This window comes from Typopeltis vanoorti, chromosome 3, assembly GCF_054136105.1.
Source record: "Typopeltis vanoorti isolate ZY-2024b chromosome 3, IOZ_Tvanoo_1.0, whole genome shotgun sequence".
NCBI classification, from domain to species: Eukaryota; Metazoa; Arthropoda; class Arachnida; order Uropygi; family Thelyphonidae; genus Typopeltis; species Typopeltis vanoorti.
In genome coordinates this window covers 124,612,468-124,630,363 of record NC_143551.1, presented here as the reverse complement: position 1 = coordinate 124,630,363, position 17,896 = coordinate 124,612,468, and the positions used below count along the sequence as shown (strand labels likewise).

General features: G+C 35.1%; 1 protein-coding gene across 1 annotated transcript in view; it reads left to right on the top strand.

The window, feature by feature from the left end:
* The first annotated feature begins 249 nt into the window (after positions 1-249).
* The window catches only part of LOC150108538 (tyrosine-protein phosphatase 69D-like), a 655,365-nt gene continuing 637,718 nt past the window's right edge, over positions 250-17,896 (top strand). The window contains exons 1-2 of the mRNA XM_090390483.1: positions 250-469; positions 12,092-12,385. Of these exons, the coding sequence (XP_090246609.1) occupies positions 250-469; positions 12,092-12,385 (514 nt within the window). The remainder of the gene's footprint in view (positions 470-12,091; positions 12,386-17,896) is intronic.

The window sequence follows — 17,896 nt, the reverse complement described above, 5'->3', positions numbered from 1 at the left end:
CAAGAGTAATAATACTCCTGACTACTAACTCGACTGTTTGATAGTAATTTATGTTTAGGAATAATTTAATAGTTATATTCATATATCGTAATTAACATTGTTTCATTAGATATAACAGATCACTTTAAAATTGCAAAAGTTCCTAATTTTTTTGTATAATGTTTGATTCCAGTGCCCCTGGTGGTTGAAGTGGAAACTAATATCACAGCTCAAGAGGCTGGGACTAAGGCTAACTTATCATGTCATGCTATGTCATACCCCGCTGCTACAATTCACTGGTTAAAAGATGGAGTGATGCTGAAGGAAGAGGCAGGACGCTTGACAACCCAGACAAGAGTGATCAGTAATGTTGCAATCTTGGGGTCGGTTATGATCAGTAGTCTGAAAAGGGAGGACAACGGAACTTACCTCTGCCAAGCTGTAAATGCATACAACATGACTGCCGTGCCTCAGGATGTTTTAGTATTAGGTAAGCATATAACTCTCTGTCTCTTCAAAACAGTAATTAGAATCTGGTCACAATTTAAAGGACAAAAAATATTCTTTCCTTTGTCAAAGCACATTGTTAACACTTAGCTTAAACTGCTGTTTCGAGGGTACATTTAGATGATAGATAATTTTCATTGTCCGGTGTGATTCTACTACCATGCTCGTTGGAAGTCTATGAAAAAAAGGTGTGAAAAAAGTAAACCAGTTCATCTCACACATTCGCAGGATTCCAGGTTATAATCCTTACGAATCCCATGACATTAAAATGTTATTTACAATCTTCATAGATGGTTATTTCTTGGTTACTGCTCTGTACTAGACAGAAATTTGCATATTCTAGGTTAATAACGTATTAATATACTTTAAGTAACAGACTATTTGCGTAACTGTATACAAACGGTGACAGCTTTCTAATTTCCGTTAGTATGAACCTTAATCGATATTATTTCTATTCCAGAAATGCATGTCTATTTCTGCTTTGTGAAGTATTCAGCTCTGTGTAACAGAATCCTATCCCTTAAAAACACAATCTTAATTTGCCATCCTGATTTCTTTATCTCTTGCGAACAGCAAACGACTGTGTCAGTCCGTATATGTTTGAAACATTTCTATAAATAGAGTAGTTAAGTGATGTATGACGAGATTGCTAACCTCTTTCATTCACAGCGTTCTGACCTCCAGCAGGCCTATCGGTGAATCAATAAATTCCAACATCCACAGTCGCCTCACCATTTATCACATTTTTTTCCCTTTCGTTCTTCTCTTTCTCTTGTGTGTGTGTGTGTGTGTGTGTGTGTGAAAAAGCTAGTTGTCACTAGGCAAAGACAGCCTGCAGCTCTAGAACACTTGGGATTCTAGCCTCGATGTGATAGAAATGGAAGACATGACCAAGACGATACTGGTGGTATTAACAGCGGTACGTCTGAGTTCAAAGCCCTGTGGTAGCGAGGAGTCACTTGGTTATTAGCCGCCTACAATAAGCAATAAATCTTTTTTTTTTCCCTTAAATATTGCTACAAATAACAATATCGCCAAGCTAAACGGAATGCATGTTGCCTTTCGGTGGCTAACGTTTCGAATGGTAAGGTACTTCTTCAATGCTAAAGAGCGCATGGCATTACAAAGGACGCCATAAAGTTTTAGATTTTCATGGTTTTTTTTTGCATCTATATAATTCCTTGAAAAATTAGTTTACTTTAATTAAGGAAAATAATAATAATTAATTATCTGTTGTTTCTGTTGTTACAAACGTCACCGTTGGTTTATTCTGTACATTAGTAGGATGTCCATTTTAATCAAAGATTTCAAAATATTTTCAATTATTCGGTATATTTATACTTTTTCAAAGACATCTATTTATGCAAAACTATTTCTGGGGTTCTAAACATAATTTTTGAGGGAAAATATATTGAAAAAAAAAAGTGAAGCAAATTATAATGCCCTGATTTAAGGAGAGTATTTCATAAACGGGATATTGTAATAATCAATATAAATAAATAAATAAATATGTAACAAACAAACAATACACACTTACACATTATATATAGTGGCTTCCACGGTATCTCATCTCCTATGTCATAATCATCCAACGTACACATTATTTTTCGAGAGAAACGATTATATTGTACAGCTTGGAGTAATAAATGTTAAACTATTTCTGAAAGTGCAAATTGACAAAGAACTGTGGCATCATTAAGGAAACTTGTGACATTGAACATTCGCTGATGAGTTCATCTGTTATGTTGGCATTGAGCGTACTGCTTTTACATATAAACCAACTCATGAAACTAGTGGGCCCACAATCAAGCTTAAGTATCACCAACCCTTTTTCTTTGATCCGCTCATCTGATTATCAGCAATACCATACCATACTATACATTTACTGACAAGCAGTGTCGGAAATGATTTTTTACTGGTTCATATGGATTATAATATTATTGATTCCATTGTGAGTAAACTGTGTTTCCTCAGCGAACAAACTGTATGGTAACGAAAGCGGATATGCATGTCAGAAAATCTTAAACATCAATAATAAGAGTATAAATTTTACAGTTCCGTTTATCGTAAAGGCTATAATTTCTATGTCTAGTGACTGTTGATGAACAATCTGACAATTTTGATCATGAACATAAGTGAAAGTGAAATTGTTTATTTTGAAGCCTTGATTTAGTCGTCGAGAATGAATACGCTTTTGTCTAAACTAAGACTAAAATCTGTTAATTATGTATTCAGGTTCTTGGATCTGCCCTATGGGAAGACCCAGATGTAAACCGCGGCGTGTAGTTACACAAAATCAATATCGAGCGAACACAGAGAGATTGGGGATGTTTGCAAGTAACCCTAAGATAAAGGCAAATTCCGATATTTACAATTTAATATTTATTTCGAAAACAAACGCAATGCTACGTCTCAGAATATTATGACAACATAAAGAGTAAATGCCAAAGGTTTGTGTCTGTAATGCTATAAAGCTTTTCAGCTGATTGCATTAGCCCAGTTTATACGGAAGATGCAGAGTTTTTATTCCCGAACATTTGGAGATTTCCCACTTTCGATCCACAGTAAAAAACAAACTGCTCTTTATTGGTATCTGGGCTAGCGCTACTTGATTATGTTAATTTAAGTTTATATTTATCATTTCATTTATAACTAATTGCTCTTTATAAAGTTACTGTCTGTTACTTAACATCGAGGACAATAATAGAAAAATAAAAACTGTTATTATAAAAAAAATTAACAGCTGTTATTTAAAAACAGTAACGATTAACATTATTAATATTCAATAAACTTATGATTTTAAATAAGTTTTAATTTCTGACTTCATTTAATTAATATAATTATAAGTTGTACTTTAAAATATTTACTACTTAGAATTTTTAAATTAAAATTTGTCACCTTTAAAACTATCGAGTTAGTGGACTATTCAGCGATCGCTAAACAACTGTTTGCCTAACAACAGAAACACCCAAAGGACATTTGGAAATTTGTGCACAATTCATTGAATGCCGTAATTGAATTATTGTGTAAATTAGCTTAAGGCACATTATAGATTAGTTAATGCAATTACACGTGTCCTGTTTTAACTGTCGTGCAAGTTCGAGAGCGATCTAAAAGACAAGAGGAATCGACACGTGCAAGGTAAACTGCCGAACTCTCCTCTTTTGGTTTTTTTTTATGTCCTTTTTTTTTGCCTAACTAAACAAAAACTTGAAATCCATTTCTGAAAATTAAAACAGAGTTAATGAAAATATTATCGCCAGCATTTTTTTTCTCTTTTTTTTTTGTTTACCAAATTAAAAATGAGTAAGTTTTAAAGATCGTTCTTCACCTCAGAGGAAATCAAAAATTTCAGGCAACACCGCAGTTGAATGTTTAATAAAATTAGCACCTGTCGAAATTTCATTCAAACAGCAATGAAAAAAATAATAATACGTACGGGATTTTCATTAGTATGCTGCTATATTTTCTATCAAAGTAGATTTTGGACTTGAAATCCTGCAATAAACGTCCTACGTATATGAAAAATCATTCAACAACAACTGCTTCCACAGACATCCTGTCAGATCAGCAGATCGATTTCTTGCTATCCTCTGGTATTCCTTCTCCATAAACACGACTCCATCTCAAGTGTCTTATTTTCTAAATCTGTTATCTAGCTCTCCACGTTTTTCATGATCTTAATCTTCGTTCTTTCCCCTCAATGTTTATTTTATACGTTACTCTTGGTATCCTTTCTGAATTTATTATCATTATTATGTCTAAAAGCCACTTCAATCGAGTTCTCAAGTAATTCATCAGCACGTTTAGGTCTGAAACATTCCTAATATCTACATTTCCTTGTTCCATCTTTCCTAGTTTTCCCAACATTGACCTCAAAACTTTTATTTCCATTGATTGTCTTTTTTATATTTTTGTGTCTAAGACAAAATGGACAAAAAGAAAGTCAAAGTTAATCAAAGAAAGATGAAATGTTCGAGCTTTTAATAGTGTGTTTTTATTCAACATAATTTTACATTTGCAATCGCGAAACAAAAATTTAATGCAGTCCGAAAGTATTATTCATACTCATTAATTGCCTTTTTTTATTATGTGATTCTTAGCCAGGAGTTCACGATCCCTATTACCGCACATCCACAACGTTGTTAGATATTGCTGATATATAGAAAATAGAACAAAACCTGCAAAAGGTCGGAACTCGTTCACCGTAAATTATTTTCTTATTCGCTTTAGAAGCTTTATGGCATCAGAAATCTTCATAACTGCATGCAACATTCAGCTAATGGCATACACTTTCATAATATAATCATGCGTGGAAGATATTAAAATAAGATTCTTTATCACAATGCAGTGTATTAACGATATGGAATTGCATTTATTATACCTGATTATCAAATTCATTGCATTTAATGCATATTGATGTTTACTGTGGGAAGATAACTGGAGGGTTTTTCAAGTGTGTGTGTGCGTGTGCGTGCTAGTCGAAATGCATTTTGCCTTATTAAAGTTACCGACCATTCCAGATGACGCCATAGCCACAAACCTTTCTCCGAGCGTCGTCGCTAATGATGAATCTTGTGAAGAACTGCAACAAAAAGTAATCCTCATTACGCTAGTCTAAAGATCATCTACCGTAGGCAGTTAAAAGGATTGATAAGTAGCTTGAAGCAGCTGTGTTTCCCCCCACGTTCCTTATCCCGAATGCAGCCATTCATCCATTTAAATAAATTCTCGCTTCTTATTAAAGAACGAAAGAATACCCAACTTGAGGATATTGGCCACTTCCTTGCAAGAAAACAATTTCTTCTTTCGCGGTACAGTTCGTGAGACATTTAATTATTTTGAAGAAAAAAAAAAACGTAACTTTCTATAAACAAAAACTTTGTAATTTGTCTAACATGGCTATATTTAAGTCCTCCTCGTACTGTTGTTAAGCCCTTGTGCTTAATAGAGGGCACACGTAATGCATGCGCTGCGAGTAAGAAGAAAATTAAATTTCATCTTGTCTTTCCATTTAGCGAAGCATCTTTAATTTTACAATTCAACTTAAGAAATTGTTTAAAAAGTAATCGATTAGTTTCAGCTTTCCTCTGTGCCTAATGACACTGTTTGAAGTTTTACTGACTTGTAAGCTGGACTCCTTCGTGTTTCCATCTTTAAATGAAAACAAAAAAAGAGGTTGTCAAACATGAAACTCGGATTTATTCATGTGAAATTCGATACTTTGACTCTTTCGGCACCCCCAACTTTGAATTGAGAGATTAATTTATTTACAACCAACACGTGACGCATGCAGCCTTAAAATAATTCGAGAAAAAAAAAAATCAAAAGTCTGCGTGTGTCATAAGTTGGATGAAAACAACGTCTATCTTGCCATGTTACTGAAAGGGAAACCTATTGTTATCATGGGTGCATTTACTTTACATCAGTTGAGAGACAAGAAAACGAAACAATCTTATTGCACAGACATCTGTACTCATCTCTGCACGCATACTATAATACAAATGTATTGTACTTGTTCTCTTCAGTTGAATCAGCATAACGTTGCATTTGTCTCTTCAAGATGAATGGTTACATATCGATCTTATAGCAGAGACTTTAAAGGGAAAACAGCCTGAGATCTTATAGGCCACATTCATCACTAAAAAAATGCTATGCATTCAAGTTATACCATCTCTGGTATCGCAAAACCTAATACGAAACCATGGGGGTTTGTAGATACCACTAACCGAAAACAATATTTGTTCTCTTACTCCAAATCTACACATTTCTCAGTTAGACCCACCAGATTTTTAAAAAGTACATTTTTTTCTGATTAATTAAACTTTAAAATTTTGATTCGATGATTGGGAGTATTGTAGAGTACGAACGCGTGTTTATCGTGTATGTATTGTATTACTGACAAAAGCGTTAACTACAAAACTGACCTGCTCTTCTTAGCACCATAACATTAAAAGTAAAATTTAAAAATTCAAAAAATAGCTACAGTAAAGCATATTAAATGTCTTAATTATACCGGACATTAAAATTCGTCGCTTGTCTCATTTCAATGATTGGTGTACAATGGGTCCCCGCATTGTGACCCAACAATCATTGATTGCTTTTATATTAGGAAGGTAATTATTTTATTTTTGAGCATGCCTGAACATTTTACTAACACGGTACCTTTTTTTAAAAAAAGTATTTTAATAATAATCTTGATGAAAGATATTAAAATGATTTCCTCTTAAAAAAAACGTAACTATTATGGTTTAGTAGAATGACAGTTCATCCATGTGGGTTAAAATTCATCTCTTTTGCTGAAGAACGAATCTTGAAAATCTTGATTCGGATGTTGGAATTGAAACTGATTCATATGGAAGATAAATTATCCATAACTGCATATACTAAGGCGAATATTTCTTTTTGAAAGAGGAATAGCGATAGAATGCGAATTTTTAAATTCGCATTCTATCGCTATTCCTCATTCTAGGCATAAATATATCAAACATTCAGAGACATCTACATATCATGATAACGCGTGCGCAGTGGACACCAAAACACATGCAACTAATCCAATCACCTCTTGAACAGATTTCTTATATTATATATTACGCAGATTACTAGAAATCCAGCTGCTCTTTCTACTAATAGGAAGGCATGAGTTAATGGGGGGATGTAATAAAAATAAACACTAAAATCTAAAATCCCGTAGACAAACAGCAAATTTGAATATCAGTGATCATCATAGTTTCTTTTGGCTGCTCACTATTCTATGATGAAACCGGTATCTGGCGTATGCGATCTTTCCGAGTGTTTTGTAATGTCTGTAATTTAGAAGAAAGCTTTTTTTTTGTTATCTTCATTCATCTTTCACTCACATATTCATATATTTTGTATAATGGTCCTAATATATTTATTTAAATATTGAAGCGCATGATATTTGCTGTCGATTATATCTAAGTGTTTTCATTCCCTTGAACTTTTTCATTTTAACAAGATAATTTCAACGTGATTTTTGTATTCCGTCGTTTTTTTAGTCATCATTATTCCGATTTCGTATTATATATATATATATATATATATATTACATTATTAAATTAAATAAACTATTAAATAATTTTTTGAAATTATACATTTTGAATATAATCCTTTTAAAATTTTGACATTTTAAAATTTAAAGTGAATGAAATGTACTTTCAACTACTACCACTCGCAGTTCGTTGTCATAATTATGTAAAATTCTGATATGAAATGATTTTTATGACTCCCTCTCATGAAAGGTTGTAAACTTATAGGATATTAGTACCGTGGTTCGGTTGAGAATTTTTATTATTTTCGTATTTCGTAAATATACTTTTCACATAAAGGTACGTTCAGCACTTTTTGAATTATCATTATCAAATTCCTGACATGTGCCCTCAAGGGGTGTACAGAATACGATAGTACTACATAAAAAATTTACATCATTACTAACTTCCTGTCTACAATTTTCCTCCAAATCAATCTGTTACCTGTCAAGACTCCAACATTGTCAGATCTTATAATTCTATCTTCTAAGACACTTTTAACCGTATCAGCCTACCTATATCTTGGCCTTCCTCTGGGTCTTTTTCATGCCAACCTGGCAGAGAACACTTGTTTTGCTAATCTTTCCTCTCCCATTCTGTTTAAGTTACTAAATCTCTGCTTCCCATAACATCATCACAACATTTTCTGCCTTATCCTTATAAGGACTGGCTTAAAGGGGCGAAGCAAGAATACTTTTCATCTTCCCCGTTATCTGTAGAGGACAGTGTAGGGATAAGGTGTTATTGAGCTATTAAGGCTCTGATCATGGCAGTAGGGTAACAGCAATAGCCGAGCCTCAGTTAGAACTTCATTGGCTAAAGCATTGCCATCCATTACCCTCCAAGAGTATCATATCAAATTCTCTATCTTCATTTTCTGCCTTTATTATCTGAATTTAATTATAAAACTCTGTTATGAAATATTTAAGGGTATGTTAAGTATTTCTTTTAAATTTTAGAGAAATTTTAAATTTATTTAAGTTTTACTTAAAAATGAAATAAAACTTATAAGATACAATATTATTTCTAAGAAAAATAAAATAAATACAAAAATAAGTCAAGTAAAAGTTATATTTAATTTAAATATCCCAGATTAAGATATCTAAATTAAAATAAACATTAAATATACTCGATAACGTACAAAGATTACAGAAGCAGAACGAAACATATATTAATTAACTTACTATAACCATAAATGCAAACTTCGTGTACTTTTATGCCTACAGAAGCTCGTAAACTATTTCTCCACTTACCCAGACAACTAAAATCCTTTATCAGTGTTACATAATCTTCTTGAGACCGTTTTAAATGTATGTAATAGTTTCAAAAACAGCCCACCGTGATGGCGCGATACTTATTCAGATGTTTAGAAAGTAAAAATGCTAAATATGTGAGGAGGAGAGCCAAAGTGCTTTCGTCCAGGTGGTGGCAATAACCATCAATGAAATTTTCATAATGGCTTATTAATGATTGTAAGTTTTCCCCAGCGAAAGACATTATGCAGAGATGTTAATTCTCAACTTCAGTACGTTCGAAGAATATTAACCCAAAATTTATCTCCGTAAAGAAACATTTTCAGATAATATTCTCTCGCTTCAACTCACTGCCTCCGAATAACAGAGTTGGAGTCTCCTGATATTGACAGATGATAACAAATTATCTCGCGTACAGACAGGCCTCGGTTCGTCACTTCGCAACGAAAAGATGAGAAGCCATAAGACAAATATTGTAACTAAAAGGTACTTTCCTCCTTAATTGCGAATACTTTGCACTCGGAGTTTAAGAAACTCTTTAAGCAGAAGAATAGCACGCAGAATGAAGTATGGAGGCTACACATGACCAACTTTATGAAATCGCGATAACTCTACGCTGCTGAACTTGTTCGCGGGTGTGATTTGTGGAGTTATTTTAACGGAAAATACGAAAGAATGGTGCTGTGTGGCTGTCGCTCAAGTGATATTTTCTTTTACTCGTAACACCAGAGATGATGTTGCAACCAGGTTTTTCGGGATCCTGGTTTTGGTATCCACATATATCACGTGACTTACGTAGTGATTTTTCATCTGACGTTAATAATTACTTCATTATTCGCAAGTAGATTACGGAAATAAAGTAGAAAAATTAAAAACATTTCGAAAAACTGTAGTCCTAGGACTAGTAGAAATTTTATTCATTAGTTGTATCTCGCAATGACCTCGCTATGGTGTTCTGTTACTCGCTGTTACAACGAGAACGAATGCATCAGCGAGATATTTACTGTTTGTGCATGTTACTAACTGTTCACATCTCTCTCTCTCTCTCTCTCTGATAAACGTTTTCTGATGCTGCAATTATTTTACAGATAATATAGTTTCCATGGCAACTACTTTCCATAATGTACAAACCATCAGTATCTATTCACAGATGTCACTTAATATCTTCCGTTTTGGATTACTAGTATAGAAAACTGGCATGTGTTTCTAATGTACGACAATTATTCGTTGGTTTAAAGATAGATCAGTAATTCTCCTCTGAAATTTCAGATCATAAGTTTTAAAACAAGATGTTGCATTGAATAACAATTATCGAGATCACTGAAAAGTTCTGTTTATTTATAGAAAGCAAGATTGTAGAATACATTCATTCGGAATATATCAAGCTATAGCCTAAAGAACCAAACATCTGGTCATAAGTAAAATACGTGTTAAATTTCATTCTCTTTCTCAACGATAAAATTCAAGAGAACTGCTAGTAAATGTGTTTCTGTACGCATGAAGTATACCAAATCGTCAGGATAAACTACAGATTTATGGAGAACCAACTGTACAATTCAGAATAATTCAATATCATTTTTTTAATACAGCCGACTTGTTCATTTAATGTAGCCCAGTACAATGATAGTTTGATGTCTATTGCCATTTCTGAAGTCAGCCTGGAAATAGTTATTTATTATGAGAAATAATCTGATAATGTTAGTCTATTGTATTCATTTCGTGTGGGTATTTCTAAACAAATATAAAAGTATTAACTGTGCGACCACAGATGCGAGACCATCGACACTTCTGAGCATGTCAGAAGAAGGCGAATCTATTCCGATAATAGGGTAATCAATGCGTTTCATGGGATGAGTATTTATTATTATACATCGGAAAATTATCTTTTCTTTTATGAAAATTCTATTTTTTAAAGTTGTAACTAATTTGCTTGTACAACAGTTACGTATAAATCACGTGATTTCGCTTGATGGTAACGAATTCGTACATCGCCTTATTCCTTTCTCCTCTTCAACATGAATTGACTCTTCTTGGCACATTGCCAGCCAAGGGTCTCGGATCTGTGGTCAGACAGTACCCTCCTACTTTTCACGTGATTATGATATTAACTATAAATTTTCGTCTGCTTTCTTAGAGATGAAATTCATTGTTAATTTAAACTCCTTTGCACTATATTTTCCCCTCTTTTGCAATACAGAATAATGGCCTAAGAATGTGTAAAACTGACCGGTATAAGACGCTTCCATCGTAGTCTCTTAATTCCACTTAATAGTTTATGGTTTTCATCATTGGAAATAATGTAAACTAGGCTTTTCAATCGCTAGCAAAGTTATGTTGACTCCATGATTTCGGAACTCAAGTGGAAAATTATATCAGCAAAATCATCAGACTTTAGGTTCTCTAAGGAAGTTTGATATTGAGTTTTAAGGGCAGGGCATTAAAGTTTGAAGCGCCTTCCAGTAGTAAATACATTGAAGTAATGTTGTTCCAATTTATTAGTATCCAGCTCACGTGATAGGAAATCAAATAACTGTAAAGCATAGTGATGCTAAGCTAGAACTCATGGTGGCCATACTAAAATAGAAAGAAAACATAGTGGAGGTTTGTAGCAAGTTTTTTACCCCTGATTTGCAGCAGAGAGGTTTGCGATTTTAATGGGATTTAATAAATTGTCATTGTATGGTTGATGACGGCAGAAACGAGATCCTGACTATAATTGTGCATTCATGTATGTTGCGTGTTTGAGGTTTGCAGTAGGAGTTTTAGACCTACACTGCAGTATTTATATCTATAACTAGGAACTCACTTTGTGAATTTTCCTAAAACAGTCTTAGGGTGTCCAGAGATAATGATAACACTTATCACAATAATAATAGCAATACTATTAATTATTGTCTATTTGGTCACAGACATTATAATAATAAACAAAACTGCTACTTCATTTTATTCACCAAAGTGTCACACTTTGGTGAATAAACACCAAAGTAATAAACTGACGTCTAAATATGCGTACTTATCATTAGTATATAAAAGTAATTATACTGTATATATATGTTATGTCATCTCTAGATGACATAACAATACTTGTTATGTCATCTAGATATTTCCAAAAATGATTGTGATCGAAGTTATATGTAATAGCGATTTGATGATAATAATAATAATAATAATAATAATAATAATAATACAGTGGAATACATACGGTAAAAATGCAGATATTCACTTGAACAGAATTCATAATTTTCGCCTATGTTTATTATATTTGTACCGCTCTTAATTTTAATTTCTTTCCTTTTTTTTTAGACCCGCCAGAAGTTGTTATAAATGCAGTTGAGTCCACGGACTCTCGGACTGCATACCTTAGGTGGCACGTCCAGTACAAGAGTAATTTCCCTATTAAACGCTTTCACCTTCAGGTAAAGAATTTCAGTACAGGAGCAGATTGGTTGGACGTGGATGATAAAATTCCACCTAATGTGACGAGCTACACAGTGCGCTATCTTGCTCCAGCCATGACTTATGGCTTCCAAGTAGCGGCCGTAAATGAAGCCGGACAAGGAACTTGGGAAACTTTAAACATAACGATGCCGGCAGATGGTAAGTATTGGTTGCTTAATTTCCCGAACTGTTAACTTACCTTTTTTAAAAAAAATTAAAAAAGTGTTCTCTGTCTTGTTTGGTGGCTGAGAATGAAGTTCTTTGTACACGTCTCAATTGCTTCAGTGGGTGTTCGCGGGAAAAAAGAAAAGAAACGTTTGGAGAACATCAAAAGAAACTTTTCGAAGTATTCTTCTTCTATAAGTGTCTCTTATACAGATTAATGGCTTCAAGTTAAACGTCCTCACTGAGATGTCATCATTTGCTAATGACTGCGTATTTTGGGTAGGTGCCAAGCTTGCCAATAAAGCAGATAATGCCTTCTGCTGATATTAAGGAAATTGCAAGGTGAACAAATAACTACACACTTCACATAAATTGTATCATTCTATCCTTCTTTGCATGGTAAGTTTTTTTTCTTTCCCGTTACTGATTATTGTATACATATTTTATCCTGATTGAATACAGACCTTTAAACGGGACCTTTTGCTAGAAGATAAGATATGTATAATTGGGTAATTATTGTGGGGCGAACGTGTATTAAAAATAAAGCCATGTGATTACCTTCTGGACAAGAGGGGGAAACAGCCGCACGCTTTGTAATTTCATTCAACTTAATTACACTACATTATCCTAGCACACGATCTGATGACCGCATCTCCAACCACAGATATATTTACGCATAATTATTTCAATAAAGAGTTGAAATACAATTTTAAATAAGCGTCTGGTGGAGTTCATATCTTTGTTTTTTTTTTTTTTTCATTTTCGCTAACCTAATCAGATGAAAAGAAATTTCAAAAAGTTAGTGTTCTTCGTTTCATTAGAAGATTACTCTCAGTAAAAAAAAAAAAAAAAAATCTTAAGGACTTTTGTGTCATGTATAATGAATGGTTTATCAAGGGACCTTTAGAATCCTTAGTCTTCTAATCATTAAATTTTCTGCATCTAATAACGATTTCCGTAGAAGTATGCAGTCTTTGAGTGCATACTCAAAGACAATGGGGAGGAGTCTTCTTATTCACTTGCTTATGAAGGCATCATCCTAATCTAAAACATGTTGTGCCGGAAGAACTCGAGGATGATAACAGACTCCCCCTCTTTTTTTCGTGAACGTAAACACAACTATTCATTCATAAAACTTAAAACATGACTACCAGATAGCCTCGTGGTCAATCGGTATCGAATGATTTCATTATCAATCAAATCAGTCGAATGATTGAAAAGAACTGGGTTCGAAGCCAACCTAGGATGCGATGAACCTTTATACGGTTGTTTTTCATCTCAAGGTGGTGTAGCCGATCTGACATGGAGATTATAAGGTTTCCCCGAAAACCAGAGATTATTTTCCACCACCCGACTTACTGGAGGCTTGAAGTGGTGAATACCATGTTTCGCCTTTATAGCAGGGTTTCCGGTTCCCCTTTCCTCTTCAAGGGCATGTCAAACGTTCTAAGGGACCCAACGAAAACTCCATTTTCAGGTGCACATCTGTAAAAATAGTAGTGCTAAAGGCTGGTCCCACCAATATGGGCCATAAGCTGTGAGTAACGAGTCACGAGGATTCCCCGTCAGCTGGTGCATAATCCTACTGCCACATTAGTTGTGCCTGGAGAGAGAGAGAGTCCAACTAATATATGTCAAAGGCACTATCAAGGCCACGTCATGTCTGTATATCATATCTATTTCTCTCGCTGCACGTCTCCACTATCGTTTCATCAAACTCCAAATCAAAAATTAAATGCAAAAACACCGACAAACTCGCTGCGACAAACAAATCTATCTCAAAACCTAATTTCAATAAAAGCCCAAACCAAGCACAATATACAAAACATGACCGAAACTCTTAAAAATACTCGCCGCCTTCATATTCCCTTTATCCGAGGCATAAACAGCAATATAAATGACGTACTAAATTATCACGTACAGTTATCCAGACTAGACTTCCGACTCTTGATAGAAACCAAACTGTAGGTACGACAACCTCGATTCTCAATGTCCTAATTGCCCACCATGATTCCTTTTGCCATAATGGAGTCATCACTTTCGACTTTGTGAGATTCGATGTTACTTGCCAGAGAATTCCTAATTTTGAATCCTCTGCTTTCGACCTCCTATAGCTTAAGGTTTCATTGTCCCATTCGGTATCCTTCATCTTCTGTATTTACCGGATTCCCAATTCGAGAAAATTGATCTCATCACCTTCCTCTCCATGATGCTCGAATTTCTGCAAACCAAATAACGAAGCCATCTTCTTAGGTGACCTTAACGTCCACAACTGCATCTCTCCTTTCCCAACACCAGTGACCAAGCTGGGTGGAAGTTTTTGCTATAGGCTATGACCGAATGCAAATCGTACACTACCTACCTGAATTCCTGATAACCATGTCCACACCCCCAATCTCTTTATAACCACTTTTATTTTTCAGATATACCATAGTGGTCACCTCTCTTCTAGATAACTCAATTCGCAATCTTGAGCAAGTCTTCACTTACACAGAACGCCTTCCTTCCAATCACTCCCAACCTCACCCTCTGGTGTTGCAAAGGTACCAAGTAGAACGACCATTGGAACTTGTACTCTTTTACACATAAACTGACTACTGTTTCCGTTATTCTAACCCAAGCATATACTCTGAGCAAGTCACAAAAGTTGTCTTCATTGGCATAAGGGTCTTCATTCTCAATTCTAGCTACAATTCTCGTCCATTTTTCCAAGTCTTGGTTCAATAGAAGGCGTATCATAGCACAGCTGAAAACTCAGCTTACTTCAAGGGGACAGAAACGAGAACTTAAGCTTCATTCTCGTTCAGTGTTGAAGCATTTAATGAACGGAAAGCACCATTAGCAAATCCAAATGTAACTTCATGAAGGCCAGTTGTGGTAAACTCGCCTCATTTCCAAAGTCGTGCTTTTAGGTAAGGCTATCAGATACAACTTCTGCTCACCTGCTTTTCCATCTCTATCACCACACCAAAGATAAAATTATCTTCCTGGCAATGCTCTTTTACTCCAACTCCTGCATATATGAGCAAGGTAAATCGCATTCTGCTAAACCAGAATCTCAGCATCTCATGCCTCTTGTATTTTGTTGTCAAAAAGACATCAGAAGAATACTAAACTAAAATATTCTGGTCTCTATAGCATTTTTCCAGTTGTGTTCCAGAGCTAACACCTGTATTATCGTCTCTAATCTTCTGTACTTAGCTGGCACATATTCCAATGCGTGGAAGATTATTTCAAAAAAAGGGAGAAAAAAGTCTACCATCAAATTATTGATTAATCGCCATTACCTCAGTCGTTTTCCAAAGTAATTTCATCACTAACTGGAGACCCACCAATTAATCATTGACGAATTAATCGGTCAATGATTAATCTATATGAATTCTGCCACTCAAGGTCCATGGCTGACTCTTAACTTACATCACTCACTCATCACTGGATATTTGCCATGGAAAAGTTCGAAGAAACTGTTGCTTATGACATTTCCGGGAATTTTGATCATGTCTCGCATTGAGGCCTACTAAGCAAATAGCCATCCTACAGTCTATCTGTCACACTCCATAAATGAGAGCTTCTTCTGTGATCGTTCACTGAGTGTCGTGTACCTTTCACATGGCACGGTTTAGTTACAGGTCTTGTACCTCTCGTGTATGAGATCAATATACTGTATATTAAAAAACGTTTGATTACAATGACTACTAAAGTGCGGTGAGTGGTACATAGTGAGGTCCCATAATGCCGGCTTGGAAATGGAAAAACTTCATAGTTGAGAGAAGTCCAACTCAAAAATATTGGGTACATTTACTCCAAGCAACTTGGGATTACCTTCTTACTGAGCAGCAATTCTAACTATCCTCTCATTATTCATTGTATATCTAGCAGGACTGTTCGTAAATGGCTTGAAGCTATTCGTATTTAGCATGTACACCCTCTGTCCAAAAAGAAACCGAACCTTTCGAAAATAGAAGAAACTAGTGGCGCCACCTGTTGTATCTTTTTTTCGTCGAAAGCGGCAACCACCTTCATTAGTGTTGTTTCAACTGTTTATGACATTTGTTTCATTAGAAGCGGAGTTATAGTGCCAAGAGTGACTGTGTTTTGAAGAACGGTGTTCGTCACGATATTCATGCAGTAGGCAATTAATTCTCGCTATGAATCGATTTAAAACTTCGAGATAAAACTCACCATTGACCGTTTGGCCAGGCGGAATGAATTCTTTGTGGTTAATGCCCTTGGAATCGTAGAACAAAATCAGTATTGTCTTCGCTTTTGACTTCTCCAAGCGACTTTTTTTCGGATGCCCCTCTTCTGATGGTGTCCACTCAGCACTCTGGTGCTTTGTTTCGGGCTCATACTCAAAACACCATGTTTCGTCACCAGTAACGACCGTTTGAAGGAAGTTTGAGTCCTTACAAGCGGTTTTAATGAGGTCCTTGCAGTGTTCAATTCGATATATTTTTTTGGTCGTTGGTCAACTTGTGGGGAACAAACCGCGAATTCAATTTACAAAGGCCCAAACTCTCGGTCAAAATATTGTGCACAGTTGATTTTGGATCCCCCCCCCCAATTCATCTTCAATCAATCTCACGGACGATTTCGGGTTTTCTTTGATGAAATCACGCACTTTTTGGATGTCAACTTCGCTCAGTCCAGTTTTTGGACGACCTGGCTTTTTGTCGTCCTCAAGCGCCTCACGACCACATTAAAATCGCTTAAACCACTCGTAAACTTGAGTATGGGATAAGCATTTGATGCTTCAAACACAAAATTAACACAAGAGTCAATCGCAGCTCTCTGTTTGAAACTCATTTTCCGACCGTTCATCAAAACACGCTGTCACTCAGCTTCTAATGAAATAAATGTCATGAACAGTTGACACAACAGTAATGAAGGTTGCCGCTTTCGACAACAAAAAGATACAAAGGGGGCGCCACTAGTTTCTTCTATTTTCGAAAAATTCGGTTTCTTTTTGGACAGAGGGTGTATATTCACAAGGTATTGAAATAATTTCTTCTGATAAGCTTTCATCTTTGGGAAAGAGTAAAATCTCAGGGAGAGCCTAAGAACAGATGTGAAACGATGATAATGCTCTTCTTGGTTAAAAAATCCAGAATGCTTAACATATCGTTGTAATGAGTAAAGCATGCGTCGAAAGACCTTTTATGAAGGAGTGCGCAACAAACTAAATGGCGTTAAAGAATATTCTGTAGACAGTTTAATGATGTTTAGGGAAGAAATTTGCACCGAACCCTCGGTATTAGAGAGATACTGACCGCTTTTAAAACGGGGTTATCACTCAGATATCTTAAACAGGCTCAAGTTTGTTTGTATTAATGTTTTTGAAAGATTTTGAACGTTTGTGTTGTATCTTTCCAAGTTTACAGCAGAATTTAATGCACAGGTACTTTGCTCCATCAGCACGTGCATTTTACGAAACGATCGAAGAAAAAATAGGCTTTAATTGTAAAAACTATCTCATTCACGACTAAAGCAAGCTACCAAATCTAG